Consider the following 17,646-nt stretch of genomic DNA (forward strand, 5'->3'; position numbering starts at 1 on the left):
ACATTAAATAAGTGCCTTATTTGGGTCCACTCTGATTCATAATGCTTTATGTTGACAACTGAGATCAAATGTTTTTATACTATATTAAAATTAATCTGCTATTAACTAAAGATTTTTGTTTGGCTTTCTTCCTTAAGTGAATATTGGCATTATGCTTTTGGAGCCTAAGAAGATCCTCGGGCTAAATAACCACTTCATCTGGTTTCTAGTACAAGTAATCTCCGGGTTATGAGCGTTCCCTTAGTGAACATTCAAAGTTGTGTGATGAGCGCCCCGTAGTGTTGTGAAAAAGTCCCAAAATTACAAATTTACCACTGCAGTTGTTTGTCCTTGCTAATGAACAATGCAAAAGCTCTGCAATATTCCCACTGCCAATCCCCCACTCTGGGTTTTCATCGGCACTAGGCCTAAGAATACTGTATTCACCTTGCAAAGATCTAGAGATCCTTTTCTTTCTTGATCTGTTTTGGCGCTTCAGGCTTTTGGTGAGTACGCAGAGAATGGAGCCCTCATGTACTGCAGGTTCAAACGAAATCAGTAGTGCTATTCTTTTTTGTTTTGTTTTATACATTTTTCTTCTTAAAAATATATAAATGCTTAATAAACAGTGTATTGTCTAAGTAGGTAGGTAGATAGAGAGATAGACAGGGAGAGAAAGAGAGAGAAATACAGTAGGTAGGTAGGGGGAGAAAGAGAGTAGTTAGATAGGTAGGTAGATAAAGGGATAGAGAGAGATAGAGGGAGGGTAGGTAGGTAGAGGGATGGAGAGAGAGAAATACAGTAGATGGGGGAGAGAGTAGGTAAGTTGGTAGGTAGCGGGATAGAGAGAGAAATAGGGAGAGAGAAATACAATGAGGAGAGAGAGAGAAAGAAATACAGTAGGTAGATAGGGAGAGTGTGGGTGGGTAGGTAGGCAGGTAGGTAGAGGGATAAAGAGAAAGTAGGTAGGGATAGAGAGAGAGTAGTTAGGTAGATAAAGGGATAGAGAGAGAGAAATAGAGAAATACAGTAGGTAGGTAGGGAGAGAGAGTGTGTATAGGTAGGTAGGTAGAGGGATAGAGAGAGAGAAATAGAGAGAGAAATACAGCAGATAGGTAGGTGTTTCTGCTGGCACAGCACTTGATCAATGTAATTCTCATCAATCAGTTAAAGAGCTTTCCAAAAAGGGGGAGAAAGATTTTTGCACTCTGCAAATCTTCCAAAAATGGCCCGTTTTTCACAAGGGCCCGTTTTTTCCCAAAAAAAGGCATGAATAGCCTCGGGGAGGGGGGGGCTTGCAGAGTGTTCCTGGGGGTGGGGGGGTAAAAATGAGCAAAAATCTGCTCGTTTTCTTTTGAGAAAACTGGCCCGGTTTTTGTCAAAAAAAATTGCATGCATAGCCTTATGGAGGTTTATAGAGTGCTGCTGGGGGCTGGAGGGGGGGGCAAACAACCGCACATTCTTTTCTCATCCCTCCCCAGCTCCCAGGAGCTCTCTGAAAGCCTCCATAAGGGTATGCACAGCCATTTTGGTGAAGGGTGCGGGGCCTCAGGAGACAAAAAATGCTGTATTCGGTGTATAAGATGCGCCCAAATTTTCAGCCTCTCTTTTGAGGAGAAAAGGTATCTTAAACTCCGAAAAATATGGTATGTATTTTTTGCCTTTGGACAAGTCCACCACATGTGAAAATAAGGACCTGGTATCTGATTACATTTCCAATATTTTGCAGACATATTTTTAAATAACTTTGCTAGTATTGCTGGTGGCAAATGCCACATTTGGAACATTTTATACAGGTTTTCCTTATAAGTGGTTGTCATCATCAATTTGTAATTTCTATCCCAGAGTTTTTCCCACTTATCTAATTCTATGGTGTATCCAAAAATTTTTGCCCAAACTATCATAGTTTATATTTCATTTGTTCATCTTCCATGTTAATACTTAACAAATAACTATATATTTTCTTTATTAATTTTTCATATGTCCTTAAGAATATCTGATCAAGTGCTGTTGGCTCTTTAAAAATCCATATGTCTTTGCATTTTTCACATATCTTGATTGTATTTGTAAGTATGGCCACCATGCTAAATCTACCCCTTGATTTTGCAATTTCTGCATCATTATAAGTTCCCCATCTTCATTTAAAATGTCTTTATATGTTACAGTTCTTTCCAATAATGTCATTTGGATGTATCAGTGCTTCCATCGTAGAAAGCCAGACTGGTATTTTACTATAATTTTTTGTTTTAACTTTTCCCCATGCTAAGAATAGTTCATTTCTTACATTATGTCTTTGGAAATATCTATGTATTTTATTCTTGCCATACCACAAAAATGTGTGCCACCCCAGTTGCAGATCATGTCTCTCCAATAGTAATAGTCTTCTATGCATCAAGTTTACCCACTCTTTCACCCATGTAAGTACAGATGCCTGATAGTAAAGCTCCCAATCTGACAACCCCAAAACCCCGATATTTTTAATTACATCTAAGTTTTATCTTCTTAGCCAGCTCATTTTTATGTTTGTAAGATTTTTAACTACTATTTTAGGTTTTTTAAAATTTATTTTCAATTCTGCAACTCCATATTCTTTTATTTTTCTTATTAGTTTGGGGCCAGTTTCTAGTGGTTCTTCTAAGATAAATATCAGGTCATCTGCAAATGCTTGTAATTTGTATTTTTCTTTTTTGATTTCCATTCCTTTTATTTCTAAATCTTGTCTAACATTTCTATTTAGCACTTCCAATGTTAATATAAATAGTAATGGGTATAATGGACATCCTTGTCTTGTACCCTTTCTTATATTGAAATCCTCCGTCAAACCCCCATTCACAATCACTTTTGCTGTTTGGAATATATTATCTGGGGTTTTATCATTCTTTTGTTTTTTAATTGCTTCTATCAATTCCATCATTCTTATTTTTTCATTTAACCTAGTTTTCACCATTTCAGATACCTTTGGTAATTTCGCTTTCCCCAAATATTGCGCTATTTTTTCCTCTGACACTTTCTCTTGGTCATATAATTTTCTATAAAACTTCTGAGTTATTTTCTTTTTACTCTCATTTTGATACTGTAAATTTCTCTTCTCATCTTGCAATTTGCTTATCAGTTTCTCCTCTTTCTCCTTTTTCAGTTTATAAGCTAGCCATCTTCCCAGTTTATTGGCATTTAAAAAAAATGTTTTGCTCTTTTAATTTGTTTTCCCAATTCTTCTTTATCCATTAAATTTAATTTGTGTTTTATTATTTCCATTTGGGGTTTTTAAATGTCTTTTCTACTGTTCTTTTTGCAAAACAGTTTCAAGTCTTTTATAATCTTGTTCTACTATCTGTTGATATTGTTTCTTCTTATTTTTTCTCACTGTGTAAGTTATAGCTAACCCCCTAACATATGCTTTTGCTGTGTCCCATACATTTTGTAATGAGGTCTCCTCTTTTCCCTTTGAAGAAAAATTCCTTTTCTTTTTCTATTGTTTTAATATTCTTTATCTTTTAATATTGATTGATTCAGCATCCAGCTTACTTTTTCCTTTTATCCCTTCCAACTCTTATTAGATTATGATCAGTCCATATATTTTTTCTTTCTCTTGCACATTTGTGCGAAGTTCTGGGGACATCCATATCATATCAATTCTGGACCATGATTGGTTTCTAGCTGAATAAAATGTATACTGATTTTTCTATGGATTTATTTCTCTCCATGTATCCTGTATACCTGTTTCTTCTGCCATTAAAAAAAACGCCCCAGGAAGAGTCCTTACTTTTTTACCTTTACTAATTTTTGTCAAGTTTTATATCTACAATTGCTTTAAAATCTCCTATCATGTATATACTTGCATCTTGTGTAATTTTTTATAAAATTATTGTTTATCGTTTTGTGCATAAATTACCATCAGAAGTATCTTTTTTTGGTTTATTGTTAACTTTCATCAAAATTTCCCCTTTTTCATCTGTATAGATTTATTTAGTATTTATTGTTTCCTTGATATATAAAACCACCCCTCTTTTCTTTTATTTTGCTAATGAAAATATAAATTCCCAATTTTGGGGTATTCCAATAGTTGACTATTTTGGGTTTTAATATAAATATATTATTGGAGGCAAACTATATTTGTTCCGACCCCTCTAGTCCCACACCAAAGCACGCCGAGCCAAAGATACTTTACGGAATTTATTAACAGACAGACAGGTCCTTGGCAGCAATCCAGCACAGACAAGCCTTGGCAGCAATCCAGCCTGCCAAGCTAACATCACAGTTCTTCAACATTAGTTAATGCGTTGACTCCTGCCAAAGGGGCGTGTGCACAGGCATTCCTTTTATAGTCTTGAGAGGAGCCTAAGTGCCACCAGCTGAGTGCAATTACCTCCTGTAACTGCGCAACTGTTCCTTATGCCTATTAGCTCTCTGGTGCCGGGCATCCAGGAACAACTCCCTTGGCTCCTCCCCACTGGTCCAAGGCTCAGGCGCCTCTTGGTGGCCAACCAGCCTCTCTGCGCCCTGCTTGGAGTTGGAACCCTGTCCAGGGTCCTCCACATCCTCCAAAGCCGACTCATAAGGACCCTCGCTGTCGGAGTCTGGTGGCAGCTCCAATGGCTCCTGCCTGGGCCATAATATATATCTAATTTTAATTTTTGTAGGCATGTAAAAATGTCCTGTTCATAGGAGGATGCAATCCATTTATTTTGAGTGACAACATCTTAGTTTCAATTTCCATTCCTGTCATTTGTATATAGATCTTGCTCTCCTAGTTTTTCTTATTTCTCGCTAGTCTTTTGCTCTTTCTCCTTGTTCTGTTTGCTCTATTTCATGCTATTGCTCTCTTGTGGTCTCACAATGCTTTATGCCTCTGTTCTCTGCAAATGGAGCCTGGACAAGATCTGCAGCAAAAGGCAAATTACAAATGGAGTGAAGGCTTGAAACATTGAAGCGTTCCCTCTGTTTGCAAAGCCTTTTGCCATCTTTGCAAAAATCCTTTGCAGCTGAAAATGGAGCTCCACAGTTCTGTTTTGGTGTTCACAGGCTTTGTCTGGCACTTGGTAGCCTGAAACGGAGCTCTGGAGGGAGGGATGCACCCCTCTTAAGCTGTGTTTTGGCATGTGCCAAACTTCATGTTATCCAACTTGCTGGATAAAATAGAGCTTCAGAGAAGTGCCCCCACCCCTCCAGAGTTCTTGTTGGCATATGTAGGCCTCGCCCGGTGCTTTGCAGCCCAAAATGGAACTTTGGAGGGGTGCAGGTGTCTCTCGGGAGCTCCATTCTGGGATGCAAAGTGCCAGACATGTGCACATACCAAAACCAATCTTTGGAAGGGTGCGCACAGCTGAAAGGCTGGGGGAGACAGCTTGCTATATCTGCACGGTAAGTGACGCAGTGTGGCAGGTTGGATGGGGGGGGGGGAAGCAATTGTTGGGGCCATGAGATATTTCAGTGGGTTGGGAAAGCCTTAAGCAGGTGCTCTGTTCCATTACTACCCCCCCAATGTCCTTCCCCACCCTGAAATACCTTATGTGCACTTAACAAACCACATATTCGACTAGTGAATATGTGGCCAAAAGGAGGGAGTAATCATGTTCAACGTATGAGATTTACTCCCATGAATCCTAGGGTTATGAATGTAATGGGCAGGCTCCATTACATTCGTAACTCGAAAACTACCTGTAAATACATTACCAGGGATATGGCTGATTACTGCCAGTAACTCCGCTGAAGCCAGCTTGCCTTAAAGCTCTGCATTAAATGTATGTATGTATGTATGTATGTATGTATGTATGTATGTATGTATGTATTTGCACAAGCAGAATCTTTAGGGTCTGATAACCTAGAAGTAAGTACTGTTTTGTTTTTAAATTCACCCCTTAACATGACATTATGTAACCAGTTAGCCTGTATCTTAATGTTCAAAACAACTTTGTGTTTTAACAAGACATGCAGCTGTTCTGGATGCTAAGTATGCCAAAAAGTGCTATTAATTCAAATAATTGGGACTATTAACAGTGGGCTGGGATTTAGCATGTGGGAAAATATATATAATGTATTTTCATGAATAGTTGTAGGGCTGCACACTGGCTTATCCTATACAATTAAAGAGAGTAGGCATTTACAAATATTTGTGTATTAGTTTTTGCTCTTTTCTCTTATTTTCTGTATTCCAGGTAAATGGTACTTATTAAAGGATTGTGTTTTTCATCCCATACTTGTCTGCTTTTTGTTTAGTGCTTGCAGTCCTTTTAAAATGATCTTTCTGTAAGGTTATTTTAGAACTCAATTACTATCTAAACCTGTCTTCTCCCCTTGCATAATCTTATGCCGTCAAAATCCTTGCAGTGACTTTAGGTCAAATGAGATTAAAAATCCAAGCTTTCATTTCTTTCACATGGGCTATCCACACATTTGGCTTCTGAATATTGTCTCTTGGAACAGAGAAACCCAGATGCTACATTATGTCATGCCATCTGCCTGTCCATCATCCATCTACCTACCTATCTATCATCTGACAATTCCTGATAAGGAAACCAGCTTCCTGGTGGTCTGTTACTAAAAGCATAATCTGCAGCACAAATATCTGTTTCATCAGCTGATTTGAGGGGGGGGGAATGGACCCCTCATTCCACACACTCTTTACCCCACCCGGGCTCCCCTCCGAGCTTTTCCCCACTGCACGTGGACAAAGATGAAGCAGCCAGTGGCAGGGGGGAGGCACAGGGTGGGGGATTTCTCTGGCGCAGGCAGTTCTGCTCAACCTGGAGCCTGGCAGCGGCGGCTTCCCCATCCAAGTGGAGCATGATCAGGAGAAGAGGCAGTTCACCATCCGCTTGAATAGCTGTCATGATAAAGCTGTCCTGTTGTATGAATATGTAGGGAAAAGGGTGGTGGATCTTCAACCAGGCATGCGAAGGCAGTGGATCTGAAATGAAGGTGTTCCAGGCGGTAGAGATCACGGAAACTGCCTTACGCCTCCTGCACAATGCCTGCTTCGCCAACCAAGTCCCAACCCCTGCACTACATTCGAAGTATAAGACGCACCCAAATTTTCACCCCCTTTTTTTGGGGGGGGGTGTGGAAGGTGCATTTTATACTCCAAAAAATATGGTTGACCATTCTGCATTCTCTAACTTAAGTGCTACAGCTCTCCCAACCCAATTTTAAACAAATAATTGCATGTATTAGTGTGCATTTAAACATTTAATTCCAAACAGGATTTAGTAATTTTCACCTGATATATTAACACAACAGAAAAGAGTGTTAATACCGAAAACACTCTTGAATGAATGAACTGCAAATAAGGCTATAATACTACTCAATTCCTCCAATCTCTTAGCTAAAAGTGATGTGAAATCTAATTGAAGACTGCTAATTGATTTAAAACCTTTTCAAATCTTTATGGAAATAACATGATTTTATGTCCATACTACTCATTGGTTTTAGTGAGTAAAGAGGATGACTCTGAGAATTTGGGAAGAACACACAAATATGGGACTCAAATTTGAGAATACTTTCCACACAAGGCATAGTATGAAGTTTATTTTTTTTAAATTGCACAAACATAAATTTCCCAGTCATACAATCATTCTGTCTGTCTAATATTGCTTCTACCTACTGTATTTTTTGGTGTATAAGATGCACCTCCCCCCCCCAAAAAAAGTGGATGGAAATGTCTGTGTGTCTTATAGACCAAATGTCCTAATGTCTGCTAGCCCCCATCCCCTGGTCTCTGCCTCCCAGCAATTTGCCTTCTTGCAGCAAACAGGCTGGTCAGCTTCAGCACAGCCTGATTTAGCACCAGAAGCTGATTGGTGGTTGGATCTGCCTCCCATAATAATGCCTATCAGCTCTTCCTGGCTACGGGGATCGCCACCGCCCATCGCTGCTGTCGCCATACATCACCACCTCTATACACCCCATTTTCAGCCTCCACATGTCTTGTTTTCAGCCTCCGCCCCATTCCCAGCAGCCTGCTCCAGGCAGCAGGGACCACCACTGCCTATCTCCACTACCTGGAATGGGCCAAAAGTATGGCGCGCGAAGGATGAAAATGGGATGTGTAGAGGCTGAAAGTGGGGCATGGCAATGGTGATAGGTGGTGATGGTCCCCGCAGACTGGAAAATGTCTACAATTTACTCTTCCTTTTTAGGCATTCCCAGATCATCTACACATTTCCAAATTTCCTAGTGAGGACTGATCACTTGTAAAGAAACCATCACATGGATTTTAAAAAGTATTACAAAGCAAGTAACAAAAGGAATAGCAGAAGAATTGATTGAGAAGACATACTTTTTATTCGATAGGAACTATTAATTCATAACTAGAAGTAGTAGAGAAAGTAAAGTAATACTTCAAATTAATACTCATAGTAATACTAGAGTAGTATTAATACTAGAGTAATACTCAGAATTAATACTCTGAATTAAAAGACAATTTAATTTTGGTGATAAATACATTTAAAGAACTTTTAGGCACTAATTTGTGCTTCATTGGCAACCATGTTCATAGAATCTACATGTATAGAAAATAATATTGAAATCTCTGTCAGTTACATTAGTTGTGGAAGTAAACTTGAAACTAATATATCAAACACCCTGATGGCAAACCTAGAACTATCTCTGCGGGCACGTCAGCCATTGCCCCAGCTCTAACACACATGCGTGTGTGCCACCCACTGGCCAGCTGGTCTTTGGGTCTCTGCTGCGCATGCATGGGGAGTGAGGAGCAGGGGGTCACATGTGCATTGCCTTATGGGTGTGGGGGCGCTGTTGCATAGGGGGCGCTGTTGCACAGGGGGATGCTGTTGCGCAGGGGCACCTTCGGCATGTGACAACAAAAAGGTTAGCCATCACTAACCTAGCATATTCTTAATGAAAGAACAATGTGTATGAAGTTTTGTAACGTATTGCATATTAGCAATTAGACCTACAGTGAGGAACAGTTACAAATTATAAAATGAAAAGAGAAGGCTAAATATGCCTCACAGAGCTAAAGGAAGACAAAGAAAAATCCTCCTAAATTATTCCAACTCTTGATTTCACATATAACTTTAGTAGTCAGAAAATGTCAGAACTCTGCAAACCAAAAAGCATATTTCAATATCCTATTAAATCTCCAGTAGATAAAATCAAAATAGTAATCCACTGCTAAAATTCTTTTAATTGTATATAATCTTTTGGCCCACAATCAAGGCTGCAAGCAAAATCTAGAAACTTGAATCATAATATGCATCTCTAGTGCCACCAAGTGATGATCTTTGGAAATACCATCACTATTCAATGATGGAAATAATCTTTTCCATGGTTATTTCTTTTAGCTGGGTAGAATTCAGTTTGGCCACTATCTTCTTCAGTCCAGTCTTCTTTGGAGCACACACTATTTTGGATTTAAAGATTTTACCAGGTTCTATGTCCCTAAGAGAGAAAAGATAAAATGAATTATATAGGGGACTTTAGTTTGAAAAATCTGAGGATAGAACTTCTAATTAAAATCTGCATGCAAGAGATAATTTTGCCATAATCTATAAGTGGAATTGTAGCTGAACACCAATTATTTGGTATATACGTATATATTCTCCTAAACAGTAAAAGTGATATGGCACAAAAGGTCTTCATTATGCTTACTTATATTCCAGACATGTTCTAAGGTATGTAGAGCAAGAATGTTGCACCCAATGTTCCTATTCCAGCCTCTACGTCTGTCTTCATCTTAATGTAATGTCATCCTAAATGACAATTTTAAGAAAAAGGCATAAAGGAGCCACAGACCGACAAAGAAAAAATTATGGCCGCTTTATCCCAAAAGTGCTTTTTCTTTTTTCTTTTTTTCTTTTTTTGAATTTTTTTAATTTTAATTGAACAAAAACACAAAAAAAGAACCATCCTTCATTATATCTTGTAGAAAGTGTGTCGATTGGTTACAGATAACTTTTGTACATTTCTTCCACAGTCATTACTTATAGTTCATATTAGATTATACACTTTAAATCAAAAATCTTTGTATATCTTACTATTATTATTATGGTTAATTAATTGTTAGCAAATAAACATTTGATAACAATCTAAAACAATCTAAGAGTTACAAAATTCCTACTTATTAATCACCAAAATCAACTATTTTTTTATTATCAACTTTCATTGTCAACCTGTATCTTTCCAGTAACAAAGCAATCTTATCTCCCTTGCCAATTGTGGTGTCAGTCTTCTTTTTCTCTCCTTTATAAGGTTTTTATAGATTTCTCTCCGCACTTTGTTGCTTGAATGGTCTCTCAGATAATCTCATTGCCCATCAGTTGCTACTAAAATTAGCTTGTCTTTGGTTGTCAATCTTGCTTCTGAAAAAATTTCTCTTCTTATGTCTATCATCATTAGTATTTTTTCTTCTTCTGTGTCCTGGAATCTGGGGTAGAGCTCCAATTCATCAAATTCCCTTTTCCATATTTGCGTCTTTCCACTTTCACCCACATTTGCTCCATTAATAAATTCATATATTATCTTTATCTTCTATCTCTTCATTCTCCCCTTTAATTTTTGGGGCTCCAACCCCATCATCTTTTGCTGTGAGGAAAATTAGTCTTTCCAACTTCTTCTCAATTTTCCCATATCCTTCCAATAGATTTTCAATTCCAGCCAAGATATTTTGAATTTTAAGGCTTCCTCATCTGAATATTGATCCATGTTTCCAAAACAGAAGAAAGAAAGAAAAAGAAAAAAAAACCAATAGTGACTGCTACTCTACTCTTCCAGGCCTCTTTTATTTTTTATTTTAGATTGACCTTAACACAAGTTCTTTTATGCTCTTCAAAGGTGAAGGGTTCTGTTCCCCCCCTTTCTTTTCCCTGCCAAAATAATTCTCAAAGGCACCTGTGAAAACAATTCATGCCCTTGGTTCTTTATCAGTTTCTGTAAACAAGTTGCAAATCCTTCAGCTATAAAGTTAGTGAAGTCAAATAAGGAAAGAAAAGAGATACGTTGTTTCAAAAAACCCAGCCTCTGACCTCTGAGTGGCAGTGTGCTAATTTTTCACCTTCTAATATTTATCCCTGGCTTATAGGAAACAAAGTTCTTTAGATTTCTTTTAGTGAGATTTAATAACAAGTAATAGGAAGAATTATTAAAATAAGAAGGAAGGTTTTAATCCAGAAGTCAAAAAATAAAGCAACAAAAAGCAGAAGAAAAATCAACCCGCTCACTTTAAGAGGAGAGATGAAAAACATTGTGAGCACTTCAATCCACAAAGAATAGTTAAAAAGAAAAAAAACTTTTCACAGCAATCCAATTAGGGTTATTTTTGCCACTCAGTTCTTTTGCTTAAGGATCTAATTTGGCTTTAAAGAAACATTTCTTTGGGCAGTCTTTAGCAAAATAGAAAAAATACCTCACCAGATGGACTCACATTCTCTTCACTTCCTTCCTTCCGGAGTGTCCCGATTTCATCAGCCTGCAGGCTGCCTGTTTACCGCCGTCTTGAAGCACTTCCCTTGCGATGTCCCTGAGACCAGCAAGCCTTTGTCTTCCTGATCACCATCACTATGGGATGGTTTAGGTCTCAATGGACCATCCAGCGGCAAAAGTGTCAATGGCTGTCTCGGAGTATCGAGACCACACGTTGTGACATCGCGACGTGGCTTCTCCTTCTCAAAAAGTGCTTTTTCAAGAGGCAACTGAACTTTCTGGTTTTTCTTTGAAGACGTTTGGCTTCTCATCCAAGAAGCTTCTTCAGCTCTGACTGGATGATGGGGAATGGAAGGATTTATACTCCTTGCAAGCGGCTGGTCATTTGCATTTATTTTTGTGAGTCATTGGAGGTTTATCTGTGTCACCAGGGTCACCTGAGTGGTGCAAATGAATGTGGAGCCTTCTTGGAACTGTTGAAAGGACTGTGTTGTAGATTGGAGATAGATGATGTCATATCCTTCCCCCTCTATTGAGAGAGGGCTGTTCAATTTTGTCGTAGATGGTCTCTTTGATCCTCTTTAAAACCAGCAGTCCTCTCTGTCCAAAATGTAGACTTTTCTGTCTTCAAAAGCATGGCCTGTATCTTTTAAATGCAGATGGACTGCTGAATCTAGTCCTGATGTGTTTTTTTCTCCTATGCTTTTTTTAAATGTCTTTTTATTTTTTTAAAAATACAAATAATACAAGCAGTACATATACATCTGAATACAAAAAAAGAAAGACAAAAAAGGAAAAAATACATATGACAGTGCACCCCCATCCCCTCTCCCCTTATATTTCTTAGATATACAATATATTCCAATTGTGCCCTTATATCCTTCAAAACAACATATATTCTTGAGTAGGTATATTCCCTTTGCCTTCCACCAACACTAATTTTTATACAATTCTTCCATATTTCGTTATAATTATTTATTTTAATCATCTCTTTTTAAACTTTAATTTCTATTGTTAATTTATCATTTGTTGCCATATTCCAAATTTCATTATACCACTCATTTCTTTGAATATTCCAATTTTCCCCCCAATATTTAGCCATCACTAATTTAGCTGCCATTATCAAATTTACAATTAATTCCTTTTTTGTTTCATTTATATCCCATGTTTCCACCAGCAACAGTAATGCAATCCTCGGTGACATATCTAGATTTACATTCAACAATACTCTAATTTCTGTAAACGCCATGTCCCATATTTGTTCTCCTGTTGTGCGATGCGCTTATGAAGGGAAAACATTTCAACATTTCATGGTCAGAGACCATTTATGTCAAAATTGAACAGCCCTCTCTCAAAAGAGGGGGAGGGATGCAACATAATCTATCTTCAATCTACAACCAGTCCTTTCAATAGTTCCAAGAAGGCTCCAAACCCATTTGTACCACTCAGATGACCCTGATGACACAGATAAACCTCCAGGTGACCTTAATGACTTAAAAGAATCTAAATGACCAGCTATCTGCAAGGAGTATACATCATTCCATTCCACACCCTCCAGTCAGAGCTGAAGAAGCTTCTTGGATGAGAAGTGAAATGTCTTCAAAGAAAAAGCAGAAAGTTCAGTTGTCTCTTGAAAAAGCACCTTTGGGATAACCATGATCTGAATGACTGAGAATCTTCATAGATATATAGCTGTTTTAAAAAGTTGCAGACAAAAATGCCACCATATGGTCCAAACCACCAATAGGAATTTGCATTGTGTTATGCTTCATAGAGGCCTGCACCAAATGATAACCCAAATAAGATGCTTCTAAGAGCTTTACTAGCAATCTGTGAGCACGTTCAGTTGTTGAACTAGCAGCATTAATAACAATAACTGTGAGGTAATTATGGTTACATTTAAACTACAGTGAGACTAGTGTACCACACTTTAAAGCAAAAGAAAATAGCATTACCATGTACAGAAAGAAGAGGTACTTTTAAGGTCCATTAGTCCAGAAAGCTAACTTTGCTTCAGTATGCTATTGACTGACAAGAGAAAACAATTGTGGTTCAGCTATTTTCAATTTACCCTTGATCAAATACTTCCATCATAAAAATGCCCAGGCCTTCTACATACAACTTGCAGTTTTCCAATGGAATGGATAAAGTATTCTTGAAGATAAATGCACAGGTAAAATCTTGATTAACCTTTGCAGTGTCTGCCATCTAAAAAGTATAAAGAATCAGTTGACTGAACATATTCAGTTAAAGAAAATGCAGTATAAAAGTTAAATATAATACAAAGATAGTAAAGGGAATATAATCATAATACTTTTTTCAAACAACTATATATATGAAGATGTTTAAGGCTGAGTATGGATAGAGAGGAAGTTCTTGCATTAATAGTTCAGGAGCCTAGACTGACTGATTTAGTATCACTCAAAGTTTGTACTGAGGTCTCTCTTTAATCTCAGAAGCATTTTGTTTGAATCCAATTCATTGGAATGTAGGAAACTGACTTAATTCTATCCTTGTATATAGTCTCTTGTCTGTTTGCAACCTTCAATTAGCTGAAATTTTTGTGTCAAATAGCAACCATTTTTGAATCAAGCTATCTCAAATCCTGTTACATGAAGAATATATAGCTGCGATGGTACAATGGTTAGAATGCAGTACTGCAAGCTACTTCTGCTGATTACTGGCTGCCAGCAGTTTGGGTCTCATCAGGCTCAAGGTTGATTCAGCCTTCTATCCTTCCGAGGTCGGTAAAATGAGGACCCAGATAGTTGGGGGCAATATGTTGACATTGTAAACTGCTTAGAGAGGGCTTGAAAGCACAGTGAAGTGGTATATACTTTAAGTCTAAGAGCTGTTGCTATATAGAAAATCTAGAACCCATTACTCAGGATAACTGGAAGTTTTAAAGATATTTCCACCAGTTTTGTTCACAAATTTGCATCCATTGCAGGGCTGCTGCGGTCAGCTATAATCACAATTGTAATTTTTGATGTTGCCTGTCAGTTTCCAACAAGCAAAGTCAATGAGGAAGCTGGCAGAAAATTGAAAGGCACTTCTTTGCCCATTCATGATTATCTTGTTTCTCTCTTTAGATACATACATATTGACAAAAGAAGATTCAGTGGGTCATAGGTTGTCTAGTGTGTTCTAAATATCAATCAATACCACACCTTGTAATTGAACAGCTGTTTATTTTTTGTCATAGAAGCTAATCTCAAAGTAAAGAAGACATACATTCATACGGAAGACAAATGGGAAATTCCATAGTTGTAAACTATACTATGAAGTTTTAAAAAAATCACAGAAGAAGGTAGAAAGAGAGAATGTTTATATTTATTACAAATAAAATAATATACTGTATAGTTATCAGTGATCTTTGAAGATTTTATTTAATTTCTTACCTCAATTTTGAGAGGTGGGTGCTCAAAATTTAAAGTAATCTGTTTTGTGAATTTTTCATTTGTTTCTTGAACTTCAGCAATAATATTTACTTTGATTAGAAGTTCATCCTCAGTAGACATAATTTTTTGCATGTAAGTGTCAGCTGTTATTTTCCAAGGTATTTGAATAACTGCAACAACACAGAAATAGCTAGAGAAGGACAAGTTCACAGATCCTTTATTTGGATAATTTTGTTACTTTTTAAAAAAAATATTGCCTTCTGCTTTTGAAATGGAAATACCAAGAAAGCTGAAAAGATGAAGGCAATGAAGACACAGCTCCTCTATTTTTTATGTTCATATAGAAAATACTACAAATAAAAAGTCTAGGTGAAAGTGAGACAAAAGATAAATTCTGCTTATAACAAAAACACTAGTTCTTGATGCACACATGCACACACACACACACACACACACACACACACACACACACCTGGTTTGCCTTCAGTGTGGATAATCTGCTTGATTGTTGAAAGGTCTGCATATACTTTCCCAGTGTAAGATTCAAGCTGACAAGAGGCAGCAAGACAGCCAGTCCAATTCCCCACAGATTCATTCTCTACAATGACATTCAGGTCAACTGGCTGCCCAGGCCACAAAGAATATTTTCCTTCCACCCTAAATTTCAGATTTGCCTTCAGGAGGTTAGGAGATGATATAGCTTCATGACTTGAAAGTTTTGAAATGAAGGAGTAAGCAGTTTCCACAGATTTTCTTTCTTCATGAGTACCTTAAAAAACAGAACAAAAGGAATAACCAATCCCAAGAACAAGAAAAAAAATTGAGTTAATCCGAAATCATTTCCATTGTCAGTTATAAATATCAGATAAGTTTGTATCGAAGAGTTTATTAATATTTAGAATTTCAGACTAAGAATTATCCCATGCATGAAGAGTTAGCAATGAAAAGCTCTTCCTTATTGATTTGCCTTTCTGATAATTATGCTGAATGATGTTTAAAACACAAGTTTGTTTTAGTCATATTTACAGCATAAGTGCACACTTCAAAATCTGAAGTAGGTACCATTAATAAACTAGGTGAAAAAATAAATTTCCCTGTTGATAAAAAAGATCAAATGCATCAGTTGGTTACCTTCCAGAAATTTGTATTGGATAGTGATGTCTTCACGGATGTTCTTCCCAACAGCTTTAGTACTGATGTTCTTTCCTATTGCCTTAATTTCTTCCCACAGCTTGACACAGTCTTTTGTGCTATTCTCATTCTTTACACGCCAAAAAATCTTATCTGCATTCACTGCTGCAAACATAAATTTAGAGTCATAGGGAAGGTAGACTTCACCATTTTTGATGGCCTTGACCGGGCTTGGGCCACACTGGTAAATTCCTACAGAATGGAGGAATGGAGCAAATGGAGAATAATTACTTTCCTATTAGTAAATCCAATAGGTGGCACTTCTGTGTTCATCCAGAATTTCAAGGTAAGCATATAATAGACAGTATTAAGCAATCTACAGTTTCCTAAAGTCCTCCATTTCCATTTGCATATCTTTGTAACCAGGAATTTTGTTGTATTTATGAAAATACTGCAATAAACAATGATCAAACAATGGGTGATGATGACAAGCAGTATACTAAATGTGCATTATAGAAAAATATCATGTTTTCACATCACATAGATGTAAGTGGTTTGTCCTTTGGCAATTGTTATCAAAAACATGATGGCACTATAAAATATTCCCTTGAATGAATTCAGTTTTATGGATTGCTTTACTAAGATCTAGGAATAATATTCCTGTCTCTCATCCATCTGTTGCATTACAATCTTGGATTTGGTTTCTATAGTTCCACTTCACTGTCCCTTGTTATCTGTAAAACTAAAGTTAATAGCACATTTCATGTACATAAATAAAGTATACATAATTTATTTGGAGTATTATACATGCATGTGACATAAAGTAAATGAATTGTGAGAGAACAAACTTAATAGATTTTAAATATAACCAAATATTAACTTTTCATTTGCTTGTGCATATACAGTATCTGGCGTCCTACCTTGGCTTTTTTCCTGAGGTGTGGCATCAATTGCCTGCCAGCCGTCAAAGCCACTGGGCAAGTCCAGTCTTTTCATCCAGATCTCATTCCATACATGAAAGTTCCTACATGCAGATAAGTAATAAGAGTTCCAAGTAAATATAGAAAATTATAGCCATTTCATTTATTTTGTAAATTGCAGAGAATGCCGACAGGTTTTACATATTCCACTCTTTCTTAGAACAGCTTTGCCCCCAACTGATATCCTCCAGATGTATTGGAAGTTATGAGCTTTATGACCCATCTTGATGAAAATTATATGGACAGCAGTAGAATATAGTATTAAGTCTTTCTCTAGTCTGATATCAAAATGGTTTTGAATATTTTGAATGAACCTTTTCTGTAACAAAGTGTAGGATTTTCTAACAAACCTTTTGAAAGAGGAGCTTCTTCAAAACTTGCAAGGGCAACTGTATACCATAGTGCTAAGGAAACTGGAAAAAACATGAAGAGGGTTCTTCTGTTTTGACTAATGAAGTGGGGAAAGGACCAGATCTTGTTATTCAAGTTCTGCCTCTTAAGATGATGCTTTCCTACTTATGTGAAACAATAGGATTTTCAAAAAGCTTTTAATGCAGAAACAGGACACAAAGAAACTATGTTCACAATACATTTATTGTACATAAGAAGGCAGCAAAGATTTATTCTAGCTGTTCATTCATCTTAGAACATAAGAAGGTCTCCAGACCATTGTGAATAGCAATTTAGGAAACAAAAAGAGTAATAGTTTTTCTTTAAAGTAGCAATTTTGGACTTCACAACATTAATTGCAATTTCTGATCAAATCCAAAGTTAAC

At 37.1% G+C, this 17,646-nt stretch overlaps 1 protein-coding gene across 4 annotated transcripts in view; it reads right to left on the reverse strand.

Moving 5' to 3' along the window:
• Positions 1-8,240: 8,240 nt before the first annotated feature.
• The window catches only part of TGM4 (transglutaminase 4), a 163,805-nt gene continuing 154,399 nt past the window's right edge, over positions 8,241-17,646 (reverse strand). For 3 of the 4 annotated variants that reach the window (XM_032235683.1, XM_032235682.1, XM_032235685.1), the window contains 6 exons: positions 16,811-16,914; positions 15,891-16,142; positions 15,232-15,528; positions 14,760-14,929; positions 13,430-13,566; positions 8,241-9,378 (listed from right to left, as the gene is read on the reverse strand). In XM_032235683.1, coding sequence (XP_032091574.1) covers positions 9,237-9,378; positions 13,430-13,566; positions 14,760-14,929; positions 15,232-15,528; positions 15,891-16,142; positions 16,811-16,914 — 1,102 coding nt within the window. In that variant the 3' untranslated portion in view covers positions 8,241-9,236. Of the gene's footprint in view, positions 9,379-13,313; positions 13,567-14,759; positions 14,930-15,231; positions 15,529-15,890; positions 16,143-16,810; positions 16,915-17,646 lie in introns of all 4 variants that reach the window. The other variant, XR_004256901.1, reaches the window with a different exon arrangement.

This window comes from Thamnophis elegans, chromosome Z (genome assembly GCF_009769535.1).
Source record: "Thamnophis elegans isolate rThaEle1 chromosome Z, rThaEle1.pri, whole genome shotgun sequence".
Classification (NCBI taxonomy): domain Eukaryota; kingdom Metazoa; phylum Chordata; class Lepidosauria; order Squamata; family Colubridae; genus Thamnophis; species Thamnophis elegans.